The sequence below is a fragment of the Hylaeus volcanicus genome, chromosome 7 (genome assembly GCF_026283585.1).
Source record: "Hylaeus volcanicus isolate JK05 chromosome 7, UHH_iyHylVolc1.0_haploid, whole genome shotgun sequence".
Lineage (NCBI taxonomy): Eukaryota > Metazoa > Arthropoda > Insecta > Hymenoptera > Colletidae > Hylaeus > Hylaeus volcanicus.
This window is the reverse complement of record NC_071982.1, coordinates 7,726,926-7,743,322: the sequence shown is the minus strand read 5'-3', so window position 1 is coordinate 7,743,322 and position 16,397 is coordinate 7,726,926. Positions and strand designations below refer to the sequence as shown.

Genomic DNA, 16,397 nt, shown 5'->3' with positions numbered 1-16,397 from the left:
TTTTCAGTCTTTATTCGACATTTCGATATATCTTACTCTGTAAAGGTACTCTGAATCATGCTTTTTAATTTTTTATAACTAAAACTAGTTATTTACGATTATTTAAGGGTCAGTGAAACCAATTATCGGTAAATCGGATTTTATATATTCCAAGAGCGAGGAAGAAAACTTTCTATCGGCTTTCTCTTTCGAATTGCTGCGCTCACAGCGCTGGCGTGGCGCGTCGGGTAGCCGAGAACACCCGATTCAGCCCGATCGCGGCCGATCGTTCAGTATGGCGACCAGTAGCGACGATTTCGCTTGAAGCTGCGTCAGGCATCGTAAAATTACTCCAGTTTCGTATATTTTGTACACATCGGTATCGTATTCTTTGTTAATTTAACTCTATGCACCGAAGTTTAAACAAGTTGGTTTTTATAAATGGTGACGCCGATTATAATATCATCGGATAATGTTACGATTCTTGGTTTCGAATGTGCTCACATTTCTATATCGTAATAAACATAACCTATCACGAGAATGTGAGCTTCGAACGTTCAAGTCATGAATAACAGCAATATAATATAAATCGAATCCGTATTAAGTAGTGCGGATATAATTCTTTCGTTTATACTTATCGAAACGGTTTGTTAAGAAACGGCGAATTGGTTAACCGAAAAGTTGTGCGAACGTACAGGAAACATGAAAAGCAGTAAGTAATATTTCGTTATCGATATCATTCCAATGTTTTCTTTAAGTATTTTCACATGCTGTTTAAAATATTTATTTATTTATTTATTTATTTGTAACGTATTAGATTCAGACGAAAGCGATCAAAATGATGATCAAATTATGGAGGGTAAGGAAACCTACCAAAGCTACTTGAACGAAAGGCACAGTAGAAAAAGGACACATGATGCCTCGGTTGACGAAAGTTCAGATTTATCGGATTACTCTGAAAATTTTGATGAAAAGGACGAAGCAAAGTTCACTTCGCACAACATGTATCAGGACTTGTCGTGTCAACAGGATTCAGGCGACGAATGTAGCAGCCTAAATATGGAGACTAAGCATACGGAAGACAGAGTGTCTAATTCTAACGACGAAGCAAAAGAATCGAGCACATCGCGATCAGTGTACGAAGACACTTATCATCCTTACCATAAACGACGGAAAATTTGTAGAACAAAACAGACAGACGATGATACTACCGACGAAGACAAAAGTAACGATACAAAGGAACAATTGAAAAAGGAACCCGCGAGTGTCTTTGGAGAAGATAAAGGTCAAAGAATGATGAGGTTGATGGGGTATACGCAAGGTCACGGTCTTGGAAAAAATAAGCAAGGCCGTCTAGAACCTGTTCAAGCATCCAAACAGCACGGTCGTAGAGGGCTCGGGCATCAAGTTCCTGGACTCGAAGCTGCGAGTCTGCAATGGAATCCCGAGGAAGAAGAGATATCAGCTATAGAACCCATAGAATGTTTAGCCAATCCGCACACTGAGTTACCGAGTTGCGAAGAACTGGAAAGTTGGTTGCAACTGGGACCTAAAAAGCTTGTCGTAGACACCAAGACTCCGTTTTGTAGCGAGGATATAGTTATGAACATAATTAATTCAAAAACAGTATTTGATAATTTGGACAGCGTTGAAATGCGTCGCGCGAGAACGCGTAGCAATCCTTACGAAACTATTCGCGGCTCGATCTTCTTGAATCGTGCTGCTGTCAAAATGGCAAACATGGATAAAGCTTTCGATTTTATGTTTACCAGTCCAAAATGTCTGCAAAATAACGAACTGCTCTACTTCGCGGATGTATGCGCTGGACCGGGTGGTTTCAGCGAGTACGTTCTATGGAGGAGAAAATGGCACGCCAAAGGATTTGGTTTCACTTTGAAAAACGAAAACGACTTCAAGTTAGCAGACTTTTACGCGGGTCCTTGCGAAACGTTTCATCCGTATTACGGCCCGAAAGACAACGGCGATGTCTTCGATCCTTCTAATCAAGAAGCTTTCAGAGAGCTCATAATGACGCATACCAACAACGAAGGGGTACATTTCATGATGTCCGACGGTGGATTTTCAGTGGAAGGTCAAGAGAATCTACAGGAGATTCTCTCGAAACAATTATATCTCTGTCAATGTTTAGTAGCGTTGATGATCGTTCGAACGAAGGGTCATTTCGTCACTAAACTGTTCGACGTTTTCACTCCCTTTAGCGCGGGTTTAGTTTATTTAATGTATCGCTGTTTCGAGGAAGTGTGCATATTCAAACCGAACTCCTCCAGACCAGCGAATTCGGAACGTTATTTAATATGTAAAAGGAAACGGGAGAATACAGAGGTCGTCGAGCAATACCTGAAACGCGTTAATCGTTTACTTTTAGAAAATGACGAGAATAACGACGTTACGGAATTGGTAGCGTTGGAGGAATTAGAAAGGGAAGAGCGATTCATAAAATATTTACGAGAATCGAATGATATTTTAGGAAGGAAGCAAATAATTGGACTCCGAAAAATAGCTGCGTTTTGCGAGAATAGTACGCTCGTCGAATCGAAACAAGCTGATATGCGTAGAGAATGCCTTAAATATTGGAAACTTCCAGAAGAAGGTAGAACGGTACCGAGATACATGAAACCTCAGGATAAATTAAAGGCTCTTTTAAAAAATGCTACTTCGTTTCTCTCAAAGAGCGCAACGAAATTGACGTTAGATAATATACATAAGACGATATTGAATCAGCCGTACGATTGGTTTTGTATGCCCTGTGGTACTGGATCCACCGATGAAAATAAGAACGCCACGTTCTATTTGGGAATGGGAAGAAGTAAAGTATATCGTTACGTAAGAGGTAGTTGGGATCGCGTCAGCGATGTCACCTTAGAATTACCACCAGATACACTCGTATACGGCGAAGTTGTCTATGAAATGAAAAATGAGTCCAAGCATCAGCACAAAGTACTAGCGTTACACATTATAGATGCTTATTTCTTGGGCCAAGAAGACGTCAGTCAAAAATACTTGAGGGACAGGTAACGATAAATTAATTCTAACGAATATTTTAGTCTATAAAGAATTACTGTTTCATATAAAACTTTTTACAGGCACGAGCTCACGAAGAAATTTTGTCAAGCTTTATGGAAGCCAGACGGAAATAGACACGCTCGTATACGTACCAAAGAATTGATCCTTGTCGTGCCAAATATGCGCGAAAAATTACAAGTAACGCAACGTATCATGAAGAATAATCGAACAGCTTGGGTATACGAATTCGCGGAAATGCCTTTAGTCAGCCACAGTTCTATTAACAGAAACGGTTCCGATAAACCGTACTTTATACTAAATAGTATACTTTTTTTGAAAAGTACCGCTGCTCCTTGGAATCGATATTTTAGTAAGACACATTCCAGGACGTATGTTTTTCATCCGAAAACTAGACAGAATAAATTCGACTTGCAGAGACCTGCCGCGGCTGAGGCAGGTTTTGTTGAAACGTTTGATAATCGTGTTATTTGGTACTGGCCTAACGACGAAACGGTTACTATGGACATCGTTACGCTACATATTAGCGAGAAATGTCACAATCATGAATTGTCTTCGGTAGACTATTAAAAATGCAATATATAACAAAATTGACTACATGTATATATTTGTAAATACATATGATACTGTATGTACGCGAATAATATAATTCAATCTATACAACTAATACAACGAATACAACTGATTCTAGATAGAAATATACAAACGGTATAACTTATTTCTAGTAAGTACAATTAAATATTCATTTGTGGCGGCAGCGCCCATGATAGGATCAGTTCCCGGACCTAAATCTACGATCCATTGTTTGCCAATTTGATCGTCAAGTTTAGGCTTTTTATATAAGAATATATATCTCATGTGTTCCAGTATAACTACATACGAACCATCTGAAATTATAGTAAGTTAAATCTTGCAACAAAATCGAAATATATCTACGTAGTAATTTATATACCGACCAGCTGGGGAGACGCAAAACATTTTATTACTTTTGCTAGCTTGGACATAACCGAAACCAGGAAACGTATAGTGATGTTTTATATCCCAATGAATATCATCCCCTTCACCAGTAATCCATAAACAACCGTCGTTGTCGTGTCTCAGAAATATCGCTTGGCCAGTTTGCGTTTTGTGCGTGAGTAATATATGATTACTCATTCCAAGCATAGCCAAATGTGTATTTTCTTGAGTGGAGAGATTAATTCTTTGTAAGAAATTATCTTTTCCTTCGAGGTCGCACTCTTCGAGCTGTTCAGCATTGAACCCTACGCAAGGTTGACCTTCTAATTTACCGTCTGCTTGATCTGTACATAAATGAGCCAACCTGAATTTAAAAAAAAAAAAAAAAAAAAATTAAAGCTAATCCAATATTTTTAGAAAACTTGAGAGAGTACATCCTGTGCGAGTACCAATTAATTATATTTAGAAAGCATACCTGGAATGAATTTCAGCAGCCAATGTTTCATTAGGCAAGCATTCACCACCTGTATCACCCTTAATTAATTCGCTCCACATCAAACCACTTTCTTGTTTAACCAATTCAAGTCTACACGTATCCTGTTCGTATTTCCATGTTGTTAAGTTTTCATCTAATCTATGTTGGCATTGGCCTTGTATCAGTACATTATCCTTCATTGTTACTGATAGTTCTAACGGTGTTACGCGTACTTTGACTTCGCTTTGGTGTTCCTTTTCTACTTTAATCCAGACCGTCAACGAATCCGCATCTTGCGACCAGCAATATTTCGGAATTTTTCTTTCGCTCGATTTTCGTAAATCCTTTTTATTATCAACAAACTCTTGTACTTTCGGACATTCAAATGTGATATAATCCTGACAAATGGAATGTAAATATTTGCCATTATCTTCTATATATACATATTCAACAGCACCTTTTACTTTTAAAGATTCTTTACTTCGAAGCTCGAATGATTCGTTTTCACTTCCTATATTTTTCCGATCGTATGTTAATAACAAGAGGTTCGTGAATTTTTTTTCACCTGTACTTTTGATATTACATATTGCAATAATAATAGTAGACGATGTATCTATACAGCGTACATCTAATATAATTCCAGGCTCTCCACCACTTAGAGTAAAAGCTTCCATGTGATCTTCGGTTTTCATTATCAACAATTTTAAACAATCTCCACCATCGGAGACTGCAATAACGTCATTATTAGCAAATGCAATCGATGGGTTGTATAACAGATTTTGTACATTTTCTTTAGAATCGTGCATCGAGTACTTTTGTTCCAAGGTACCGTTGTACTTAAATTGCCAAATTATCCAATTTCTATCGATAAACCAACAGGACATGTCGTGTGGATTCATAAACAAATGATTGTGAAATGCAAATAATCGAGTTTCCAAAAAGGAGTCTCGATTTGAGGGTAACGATAATCTCATTACATCTGTAAATATTTCAGAAACGATAACGTTACATTAAACGACTATAACTTTTTTCGTTAAACTCACCTGCTTTTAAGTCTATCTCAGAAGTTATTGGAAACTTTCCAGCGGAATATTGATATTTCTCGAATTTCGAGTTTATCAGATTTTTCTCTGGACGTAATTCAACAATTTTCGTCATTTTCTCTCTTTATTTCTACTCGCAATACTCGAATTGACAAATAAAAGAAACACTAAGACGAAAATTATTATTTTCCAATAATGAATTTTCTTTGCATTATCGAGTGAAATTTGGTTTCACCAAATTATTTTCTCATCTTTTCCCGTATACAAAATTAATGAAAATTAATTTGAAATAGTTCGAATTATTTACTATTTTTTTTGGTTATGTATGATATCTGTCAAGTGTACTAATAAATTAATTCGTTTATTGGCTCACAGATGAAATCTATACAGCCATGTTAAACGCTAGCATACGATCTTGATAATTATTTATTTAAACAGATGTTAAAAGGAATCATTTCTATCGATAACAAAACAATTTAATTTTGCATACAAATTTGTATACGCGTTCGATTCACGGACACGGAAATGGATAGTGGCGCCATCGTTGGGAAATAAGTACATAATTAATTCGATTCTTTGCGTTATAACACTATAATATATTAGTTAATATGTCAAATTTATCATTTGTAAGAATATTTATTTAATTTAACAATAATTATCAATTCTTCACTAAGTGTCGCCATCTAACGACGAGAGTGGGAACTATCTCCACTACAAGCTTGGGAGTTTTCTCACCGATGTTAAATAATAAGTGTATAAAATAATAAAATGGTTAGCGCACATGTAATTATGACAAATTTATCAATTTTATGAATAGTTATTTAATAATTATTCAGAAACTTGCATTATTTATATTACACCATTTTAGCGATCCCGTGGTACCCTAGCTATAAGGAGGTCAAGTTCAGTCCAGTGGACCCCAACAAATATGTAAAGAAATGTAATGTAAATGTAAATAATAAATGTAATTAATATAGGAAATTAAGGATTGATGCAAAAAGAGTCCTGTAAAATTTGCAAGTTTTCGCGCTCACAGAGCGGCTCAGTGAGCAGTGGCCCCATTCTAAACTTGAAACTCCAATACACGGAAAGATAGCGATTCAGTGTTTAGACTGTTCGGTACGGTCAGTACCATTCCGTACGTAATAGTTACAATATGGTCGACAACATGAGCGACGACGTGGTGAACAATGTGCAAAATCTGAATTTAAAGGACGAAAAGGCATGAATACAGTTTACACTTGTCATAACTTCTCGCATTTTTATTTGTAGCGTTAAAATATGTTGTCGAGTTCACGTCTTAGCAGTATCAGAAACTTTTATAATGTTTCTAAGCGGACACATGCTTCTTGGGTTGGTTATAGAATATATTGTCATGGTACTTTTTCGTAATGTCGTGTTACAGACTTCGTTTTTCACCTTTCGTTTATCAATTTCACAATCGATTGCAGGAAAATTACTAGTTCTTCGTCCATTCTAAGAATGACCACCCATAATGTTAGAATCGATAATCTGACGCAACAATTCGAATTTTACCTTTCTGCTGTGTGCGACTAACTTTCTTGATGTGTTAATATCGTATTCTGTCGATTAACAAGTTTTTACGAAATTTTTTATCCTTTATACATATCTCTTTTTCGTCGAATGTAGGCGAAGTTGATGAAAAAGGCGAAAAAAAAGAACGCTCCTGCCGATGAACATACAGTGTCCGAATTAAATCCGTGGCCTAGCTATATCCAGGTACATCTCGTCGTTTATTTTATCGTAATACATGTATCTTACGTGTAAATATTTTTCTAGGATCGTATCGTACTGTGGAATGAACTAAAAGCTAAATACGATGCATCGATAGCTGAGAAGCCGGCCACCAATATAAAAATAACTCTTCCCGATGGAAAGGAAGTTGTTGGTCAGTCTTGGTGTACGACCCCGTATGAAATTGCACAATATATTAGCCAGGGCTTGGCAGATAGTATCGTTATTGCAAAAGTCAATAACGAACTATGGGATCTGGACAGACCTCTAGAGTTCGATTGTAAACTCGAACTTCTCAAGTTCGACCATCCCGACGGTCAGCAAGTCTTCTGGCATTCCAGCGCGCATATTTTGGGAGAAGCCATGGAAAGAGTATACGGCGGTTGCTTATGTTACGGCCCGCCTATAGAAAATGGATTCTATTACGATATGTATTTAGATGACAAAGGGATTTCAAACTTAGACTTTCCTTATTTGGAGAGTCTCTATAAAAAAATAGTTAAAGAGAGGCAGCCTTTCGAAAGATTAGAAATGAAAAAGGAAGATCTCTTGGAGATGTTTAAATACAACGAATTTAAGCTTCGGATTATTAACGAAAAAATACATACACCCACCACTACGGTGTACAGGTGTGGACCGTTGATCGATTTATGCAGAGGCCCGCACATTAAACATACCGGAAAGGTTAAAGGCATCAAAATTACCAAGAACTCTTCCACTTATTGGGAAGGAAACGCCAACGCGGAATCGTTGCAGAGAGTTTACGGTATCAGTTTTCCAGACACTAAACAATTGAAGGAATGGGAAAAGTTTCAAGAGGAGGCTGCTAAGAGAGATCACAGAAAAATCGGGAGAGAACAGGAGCTATTTTTCTTTCACGAACTCTCTCCTGGATCGTGTTTCTTTCAGCCTCGTGGAGCGTACATTTATAATACTTTAGTCGAATTTATACGCTCGGAGTACAGAAAACGAGGCTTCCAGGAAGTAGTGACGCCTAATATTTTTAATAGTAAACTGTGGCAAACGTCTGGCCATTGGCAACATTACGCGGAGAACATGTTCTCGTTCGACGTCGAAAAGGAAACATTCGCGCTGAAGCCAATGAACTGTCCTGGCCATTGCATGATCTTCGATGTTCGTAACAGATCTTGGCGCGAATTGCCATTAAGAATGGCCGATTTCGGCGTGTTGCATCGAAACGAGTTATCGGGCGCTCTAACTGGACTCACCAGAGTGAGGCGTTTCCAGCAGGACGACGCGCATATATTCTGTTCGGTTAACCAAATCAAGCAAGAAATCTGCGGAGCACTCGACTTTCTGCGACACGTGTACACGGTCTTCGGATTCACGTTTAATCTGGTTCTCTCCACGAGACCTGAAAAGTACATGGGAGAGTTAGACATGTGGAATCAAGCTGAGAAAGCACTGGAAGAGAGTCTAAACTTATTTGGAGAACCGTGGAAGATCAATCCTGCGGATGGGGCGTTTTACGGTCCGAAAATTGATATAACGATTATGGATGCGTTAAAGAGACCCCATCAGTGCGCTACCATTCAGTTGGACTTTCAGCTACCGATCAGATTCAATTTATCGTACGTTAAGTAAGTAGAAGAATTCTAATAAACGTTTTCAAAAAATACATACACCCACCAGAATTGTCCACGATTCTCTACCAATAGAATTCTAATACGAATATTGCGAAATTTTAGCGAAACTGGAGAGAAAACGAGGCCAGTGATCATTCACAGAGCTATCTTAGGCTCCGTGGAGAGAATGATCGCGATTTTAACCGAATCTTATGCCGGAAAGTGGCCATTCTGGCTGAGTCCGCGACAAGCGATGGTCATTCCAGTAAGTCCTCAGCACAACGATTATGCTTTCCAAGTGAAAGATAAACTCTGGAATGCTGGGTTTATGGCGGAAGTTGACACGGACGCGAGCGACACTTTAAATAAAAAAGTGCGAAACGCGCAGCTGGCACAATTCAACTTCATCCTTGGTAACGAAAAATGCTAACGTAGTCTAGGTCTCGCGTTACAAAATAACGGAACGTTCAACGTTTATGGTATTTTCAGTTGTTGGGGAGAACGAGCTTAACGCTAACACGGTTAACGTACGAACCAGGGACAACGTGGTACACGGAGAAGTCGGTGTAGGAGATTTGATCGAGAAATTTAAATTGTTCAAGGAAAGGAAAGACAAGAATTGCGAGGAGAAGTTTTAAATAAGCTCTGCGAATAAGCAAAATATTAATTTATTTGTAACTAGTAATTCCGGTGTTATCGATTGTAGTACAAGTCCGACCGAATTTCAAATAACATTTTCTATATGTACTAAAAGTAATGCACCCAAAGCTATTCGAACAAAATATTTCACGCCGTGAGAGTCCTATTTCTAGAGACATTTTACAAAGACTTAGGATAACGTTTTATAGAATATTTTGCATTTAATCGATTCTGTGGCCGAGGTTCGATACGTTAATAAAAAAAAGGAAGTAACGGATACACAGAAACCTTTTTTCAATGTCAGTTTATCGAATCATGCATTTATTTTTGTAGAGCGATGTACAACTACTGGAAAGGCATAACTTCGTGTCAAGATTTATTTGATCGATATCTAACTCGTTTACTTTGGAGTATGTACCCAGAATGAACGCATCGTATCACTGGATAAACAGTATCGAATAATACAGCTGTATTTGAATCACGAGTGACTTGTACGGCGTAAATGGGAAATCACGTGATATCATTCAAGCTGCACTCAAAGTATTACGCGGTGTTTGTTCAATTTTTTTGTTTGTTTAAAAAATGATAAAATACGTGGGGTGATATATTTCAGATTTCCTAAGCATTTGTTTGACTTAGTTAACTTACTTAGAAGTTACAGGATAACGTTCGAGTATCTCCGTCTTTATAGCAGAAACATTGAGTGCATATTGTAATTCGAAATGTTCATCTCGACGGCTGTGCTTCGTAATTTATTGCAGAAACTGTCAGTACGCGTATTGCTGTAACTGCGTTTAATGTCGAGGATAAATTGATGCTGTAAATGGTACGTCATATCGACATGGGAAGAAGACATTTCTCCTTTCAATATTTATTGTAAATTTTTGCAATAAAATAGCATATTCGAGTGAAATCGCTTCCTATAATAATCCTTTTTCGTTTATAAATGTTTTAGTAATAGACGTAAACTCGACATCGAAAAAAGCTGAACGCGCAGTGCTGTAGCTATAGAAAACAACGTATGATCCCATAACAACGGTTGACGTCAAACCAGGAAAACCGTATGTTTAGTTATAAAAAAATGTGTAATCAACCCCCTATGTTATAATTTATCCACACAATTAATATCATTGCATACTAAAAAGTATTTCCAATTTTCATTTATAATTATATTTTTCTTTGGGGCGACTAAGGGCGCCAGTTTTATGGTCGTATTAGATACTTTACTGACGTTGAAACCAGTGCGCATGCGCGATTGGGAGTCATTACCATCAGTATCACAACTACGATTTATTTTCGATTTCACATCGATATTATAACATATTTAAACTTTCTATAACCAACTTCAATTAATTTATCACTATTAAATAAAGTTAATTATTCCGCCAATCTTTCCTTAATCAACATGTTGGAGCTAGTTATGTTTACCGTAGTACTTCTCGAAATTCATATTCCCGCGAATTTTAAACGAAGAAACCTTTTTACATGAATAAATATATTTTATAATATCTACACTTCTTTTATGGGACACTTTAGAACGAGGAAGAACCTCTCGACACGATTAATATCGTTAATAATTCTGTTTACTTTTGGCAGGAATATTCTTTTGGCGAACTGCGCATGCGCCGCTCCATGGAGTGGGGAGCTCCTTTTCCGGGAAGAAGAGCAAGCGGCGAGCAGGAACCGGAGTCGTTCTGTTTGGTGTTGTAAAATGACAGCCATTACGATTTCGCCGGCTACACATGGAATTATTCAAGTTATAAACGAAAGCAATCTATGTAAAATCGAGAGGTAGGCGTTACGTCAACAATTGCGTCGTGAATTTCTTCTCTGTGTACATTCTGCATCGCTGCTATCGATTTTTGTTCGTAGCTACCTCAATGACACGGCGTACAGAGAATCCATCGAGAATGCCTCGAATTATAATAGTCGACTGTGCAAGGAACGACGGCTACGAATGCCTTTCCTCGACTCGCAGACAGGTATTGTTTACTTTATATTTTTCATAAATACTCGTACAAATCCGATCGTCGTGATATTGTATAACCACTGTAGCGGATCGAATAGGTACCTTGATTACGAATAAGTAGAGTTAAAGAGTGTATCTGTCCATTTTATACCGAGTTCTCTAAATAATTATTCTTGGAGCGCATAAATTTCCAAGTTAATTAACTCGCTTGCATCGAGAAGTAAAATGCGTAGAGCTATGTGTATCTTAGAGTAAGAAATAATCCACAAACAATGGCTTCTTTAACGCTCGTTTGAATATGTCTTGACTTATCTGTACCTTCGACATCGTGTACAATCAGTCCATGTCAATTTTAATTTTTTGAAGTCGATACACCATTTGAGAATTGTTTGGTAAGTAACATTTTATGGAATGACAGGTGTGGCGATGAACCATTCAGCACTGTTTATGTCAGCGAGGGAAAGGCTTCCAGGTTTATTGCACGGTCAAATATACACGTATCCTAGTAAAAGATGGCGAAAGAAACGGCGTCAATATTTGATGCATTACTTGCATCCAAAACGAGGACCAAGAGGAGACCCGGAAGACTGCGTCGAGGGCGTAGAAACTGTGACGCATGTAAACGATGAAATCAAAGAATCAGTTGTTCTTAAAGGTGGATATACTTGTTCATTACATATACGCGTCGATGAAATACAAACGTTTAAGCTTGTTTCGTCTAATTTAATAAACAATACGACGATAAGTTTTTCCAGAGGAACATCATAGCAAAGATGCTTGGTACTACGACGAGCAGGACATGTTGGATATGGACACATACGACGAACCTGATCCTGAAAGCGACTACGATTACGAAGAGAGCTACAGTAGTAAGAGGAAACGAAGGAAACCACGCGGTGCTGGTCATCATCCTACACGAAGTCACCCCCCTACCACAGACAGCCCTGGGAGTAAGCGTACAAAGGTAACTTTGATGTATTTTATTCAGACTTCCATTGTGCAGTTTTGTACGAGAAATAGTATTAAAAAAATCACTTGACTCAGCATTCGGTCAAATGATTATCTTAATTTTCTTACGTATATGTGGCTTATTTTAAATTTGTCGTTTACGTTTATTGAATAGGGTGGGGGACGTGGGCGGAAAAAAAACAACTATGACGCTGCTGACACTGATAAGCCATTCGTTTGTGACCGTAAGTTTAATCATAGATACAACTACAAATGACCACTTCCTGTTACTAGATTCATTATAAATATTATTACTATTAGTTCTATCAGTTGTTATTTCGAATAAGACGAAAGAAAAAAAGAAAAAAAAAAGAAAGAAAGATAAGTGCATTACGTTAGAAAATTTGTTAATTTTATTAAATAACTATATTTTTATGATGCCTACGTATTATTTTACAAGATACGCAAAGGTTACTATATAATATATGATATGGAAGTTCGAAATAAATTATTGAAGATTTTAGTCTTGGTTACCGCATAATTTTACACTTGGGGTATGGTGATTGAAACATATAATGAACTTTATAACGTGGAAAGGTGCCCTTTTAGCCTTACATTAATTTCACATCGATTTAACGCTCTCTGCTCGGTGATATTGATCAGTACTGTATTGACTGCTGTTTTCCTTCAAGTTTATGTATATTACAGGATACTCCGATCCTTATCGTACGATTTGTGTTTGTTCAAAACCTTGTGTTCCATTTCTCTTTTCCTATTTGATCGAAGTATGAAGAGACGTGATATGGTTCTGAATGAAAGGCAAAGACTGATCACGCGTATTTCAACAATTTTTTCATAAGAAATATGTAAACATACGAACGTTATTTCTATAAAATGGTCCACCATCTTTCGATTTTTCGATGATATCAAATATCGTATCGTATCGTATCGTATCGTGTCGTGTCCTCGAATCTTGTGTCACGATTTATCACCAACTTGTGTCTGTTACACAGTAGCCTCTAGCTTTTCTCTGTTTAGTACACTACAGATTCCGTTTACGTAAATAGTCAAAGACCCGAAGTAATTCTTGGAATAGTAACGTCGCGATTGTCCAAATCTTGAAGGAGTATAATAGTCACTACTAATTTGATCGAACTTTTTCAGACACGAGGTCTATGAATTAACTCGAATGTGCCTGCAATTTGTTTACTTCTTGAAACCACTCCTGTTAGATTAGCAGAAAATCTAAAGACATTTGGTCGGGGATAGTAAGCTCGGATTCCAAATGAGATTTCAAAACGTAGCAATCAACCCTGGAAGCTTACAAAATTGACCAAATATCTTCGGACTTAATACTACCTGCCAATAACAGAGCAAGAATGTACTGGCTCACACTGTAGCGAGCTCATTCTGTAGGAGTATACAAGCATCAAAGCCTTGCATCGTATTAGTTTTGCTTCTTGGGCTGGAACTCCTTCACTGCTTGTCCACATATAGATTCGTAGGTGGATAGGGATATGTACTGGTACGGAAGGTGTGCAAATGCTGTCCCTGACCCTGTAAGCTTCTATCCCACGATCCTTTAACCGCCGCGTTCTCATAATTTCACACTTTGCTTGAAAAGAAGGACGTCTTCGTTAGTCGCTCGAGCACGATATTAATATCGTTTCAGATTAAACAATTTCTCGAGACGTATTCCATACGTGCTCGTTTTACACTGGAAAGATATAAAAATATGTGCTCGAGCATAGGTCTCGTCATAAGTTTGACGTGGTGGTTAAACGACTATATCCTCCCAAACGTCCAACCAACTCGTCGACCAAGATTTCTCTCATCATGGACGTTGCATTGGATGGTTTGTGGGAAAATAGTATTTGCACTTTTGCAGTATGCAGCGCACGGTATAAAACCAGACCTGGTCTGGTCTACCATTACGGTCATTCCCACTCTACTTCCTCCGGTGATCCTGCTAAGGAACTAAGTCCCAGTCCTGCCGAAGTTGAACCTAGGAGCGTTGCAGACACCGCTGCTTCGAACCAGCCAGGTTGGAGCCAAAATCAGCTCAGTTTTCTCACTCTCCTTCAAGTCACGATATCCCCCGTTCCCCCTGTCTCATCGTTCACCTCGATACCCTCTCATCTTTGATCTGATCCCGTTCACGCAACTCTGTTCACCCCAGACCATTCTTCCCAATCTCGATGGAACTAAGTATATTTTCTTTACATGTATTGCAAATGCATGCATTGCAGATAACGTAGCGTAAACTTTTTGTGTTCACTTTTTCATATATACAGCGTTCTTTTATACGTATGGACTTTTCTTGCACAACTCTTTTGCGAATACATATCCTGGACCGAGCCGTTATCATACGGAGAAACAACCCTTTAAGCCAGTATGATACGAACGGTTTCCTTTAGTATGTCTACTTAAGAACGATACCTTGCTCTCTCGGATCTGTGTTTCTCGTGTCTTGCTTTTCGATCGAACCGTGGATTTCAACTATTTTTAATAATAGACGGTCGAAAGTATAATTTAAAATAATTTGGATGTTTTTGTAGATGTATAATTAACGAGATCTGGGACCAGGAGAAGAACAGATTCTCGTACCCGTCCTCGGTCGAGAAGCGAGACATTACCGCATCGTCGTATTATTGATTCGAGAGAAGTGAAAAGCGATTGTTGCGAATGTTTTGCAATAGCATGCTTCTGCAATCGCGTCTAAGGACCGTTTCCATAGTATTATCTCGTTCGTAGAGGCGTTGTTCCGTTCGAGCCTTTTAGAATGGACAGCGTTTTTAGCTGCGTAGCCTCTCGAGTGTTTGGTATGCGTGTGTACTTTTAATGTAATATCAGTTTTCTGTATCCTTCTTCAGCATGACGATTACTGACAAGTAGCAAGTATACTCTTTACGGCGTTTGACGAGTCTTCTGTTTGATCATTTTTTATGTTTTTGCTCGTATTACGCTTTGTCTGAACTCCTAGAGCGATTTTGGCTTCGATTTTCCTCTCGACGAGCGCCTGCTGCTTCATTAAAGTTACGGGCACGGGAGACTGCTCTCCCGGAGTCGCGAAAGTAGCCCTGTCGCGTTTGTGCCGCTGTTTTGTCTGATCTTTGGAACGCATACTTCGACGTTGTATCGTTGGACATTGCTCTTGGTGATGGAATGCATCGATTTACGTAATTTGTGCACCTTGTTACGATTGTACAGGATGTCCCGTCGGGAACAGGATATTTTCAATTATTCGGTATTTTGAATAACAGAAGGAAACATTGTTCACAGAAGTTACGCGCGGCTGTCTCTCGATGCTTCTTTTTATTATTAAAAATGGCGAAGATATCGAGATGACTTGTTTCTAGCGGGACACCCTGTACGTTATTTGACTCTGTTTTTCTCTTCATTGTTGTGCCAGTTCTTGTTTTTTAAAGACTGCGATGTTTCGAATAATCGATCTCGGTCGTTCGAACATACGTTACACGGATGAATCGTCGCTCGAAAAATTCTTCGAGTTTCGCTACGGAGGACCGTTTCTAACGATTGTTCTTTCTTTTATAGTCGACACAGAATCAGCTGGCCGCTGGAGGTCACTTCCCGCGCCACGAAAGTAGCTCCAGAAACGCCTGCCCGCTTTTAAGCTACGCCTTCTGGTCCTCGAGTGGTCGGGGATGACCGATCGGCGACCCAGTTGACGCTAAACCTACCGCAGTTGGTTAAACGAGTGTTTTCAAACTTTGGTATACAGCTCTTGTATGCGATATACGAATTTTATACGATTGTTTCATGTATCGAGAAAAGTATCTCTAACCGTTTGACTGCTAAGCAATTCTTACAAGAACGCACAAAAACTGCGGGACATATTTTCACTCGATGTTGTCAAAGACATTATCAAGACACACTGAAACTCGCAGCGCAAAAGCGCCGCGTCGCAGTTTTCGAGACAAATACACGCAACCGTTTGACTGCTAAGCAATTCTTGCAAGAACGCACAAAAACTGCGGGACATA

At 38.5% G+C, this 16,397-nt stretch overlaps 4 protein-coding genes across 9 annotated transcripts in view; 3 read left to right on the top strand and 1 right to left on the bottom strand.

Moving 5' to 3' along the window:
• Positions 1-257: 257 nt before the first annotated feature.
• On the top strand, positions 258-3,591 carry LOC128879307 (cap-specific mRNA (nucleoside-2'-O-)-methyltransferase 1). The gene is made up of 3 exons (XM_054128319.1): positions 258-691; positions 797-3,011; positions 3,084-3,591. Exons 1-3 carry the CDS (start codon positions 682-684, stop codon positions 3,589-3,591), a joined length of 2,733 nt encoding a protein of 910 aa, XP_053984294.1. The 5' UTR covers positions 258-681.
• A 12-nt stretch (positions 3,592-3,603) lies between these two features.
• On the bottom strand, positions 3,604-6,127 carry LOC128879310 (nudC domain-containing protein 1). The gene is made up of 4 exons (XM_054128325.1): positions 5,497-6,127; positions 4,454-5,432; positions 3,978-4,342; positions 3,604-3,908 (listed from the first exon to the last, which is right to left on the bottom strand). Exons 1-4 carry the CDS (start codon positions 5,609-5,611, stop codon positions 3,709-3,711), a joined length of 1,659 nt encoding a protein of 552 aa, XP_053984300.1. The 5' UTR covers positions 5,612-6,127; the 3' UTR covers positions 3,604-3,708.
• A 429-nt stretch (positions 6,128-6,556) lies between these two features.
• LOC128879308 (threonine--tRNA ligase 1, cytoplasmic) lies at positions 6,557-10,389 on the top strand. Of its 2 annotated transcripts, none has more exons than XM_054128321.1 (5): positions 6,557-6,718; positions 7,147-7,236; positions 7,297-8,852; positions 8,961-9,250; positions 9,327-10,389. In XM_054128321.1, the coding sequence occupies exons 1-5, from the start codon at positions 6,653-6,655 to the stop codon at positions 9,473-9,475; spliced, it is 2,151 nt and encodes a 716-aa protein (XP_053984296.1). In that variant the 5' UTR covers positions 6,557-6,652; the 3' UTR covers positions 9,476-10,389. The 2 variants fall into 2 exon arrangements, with proteins under 2 accessions (XP_053984296.1, XP_053984295.1); XM_054128320.1 differs by having other exon boundaries at positions 6,627-6,849; positions 9,327-9,755.
• LOC128879311 (zinc finger protein DPF3) overlaps positions 10,269-16,397 on the top strand; it is a 14,239-nt gene continuing 8,110 nt past the window's right edge. For 4 of the 5 annotated variants that reach the window (XM_054128326.1, XM_054128328.1, XM_054128327.1 and 1 more), the window contains exons 1-8: positions 10,269-10,302; positions 10,432-10,537; positions 11,073-11,267; positions 11,349-11,458; positions 11,864-12,100; positions 12,192-12,409; positions 12,569-12,638; positions 14,282-14,437. In XM_054128326.1, the coding sequence (XP_053984301.1) occupies positions 11,188-11,267; positions 11,349-11,458; positions 11,864-12,100; positions 12,192-12,409; positions 12,569-12,638; positions 14,282-14,437 (871 nt within the window). In that variant the 5' untranslated portion in view covers positions 10,269-10,302; positions 10,432-10,537; positions 11,073-11,187. The remainder of the gene's footprint in view (positions 10,303-10,431; positions 10,538-11,072; positions 11,268-11,348; positions 11,459-11,863; positions 12,101-12,191; positions 12,410-12,568; positions 12,639-14,281; positions 14,438-16,397) is intronic. The other variant, XM_054128329.1, reaches the window with a different exon arrangement.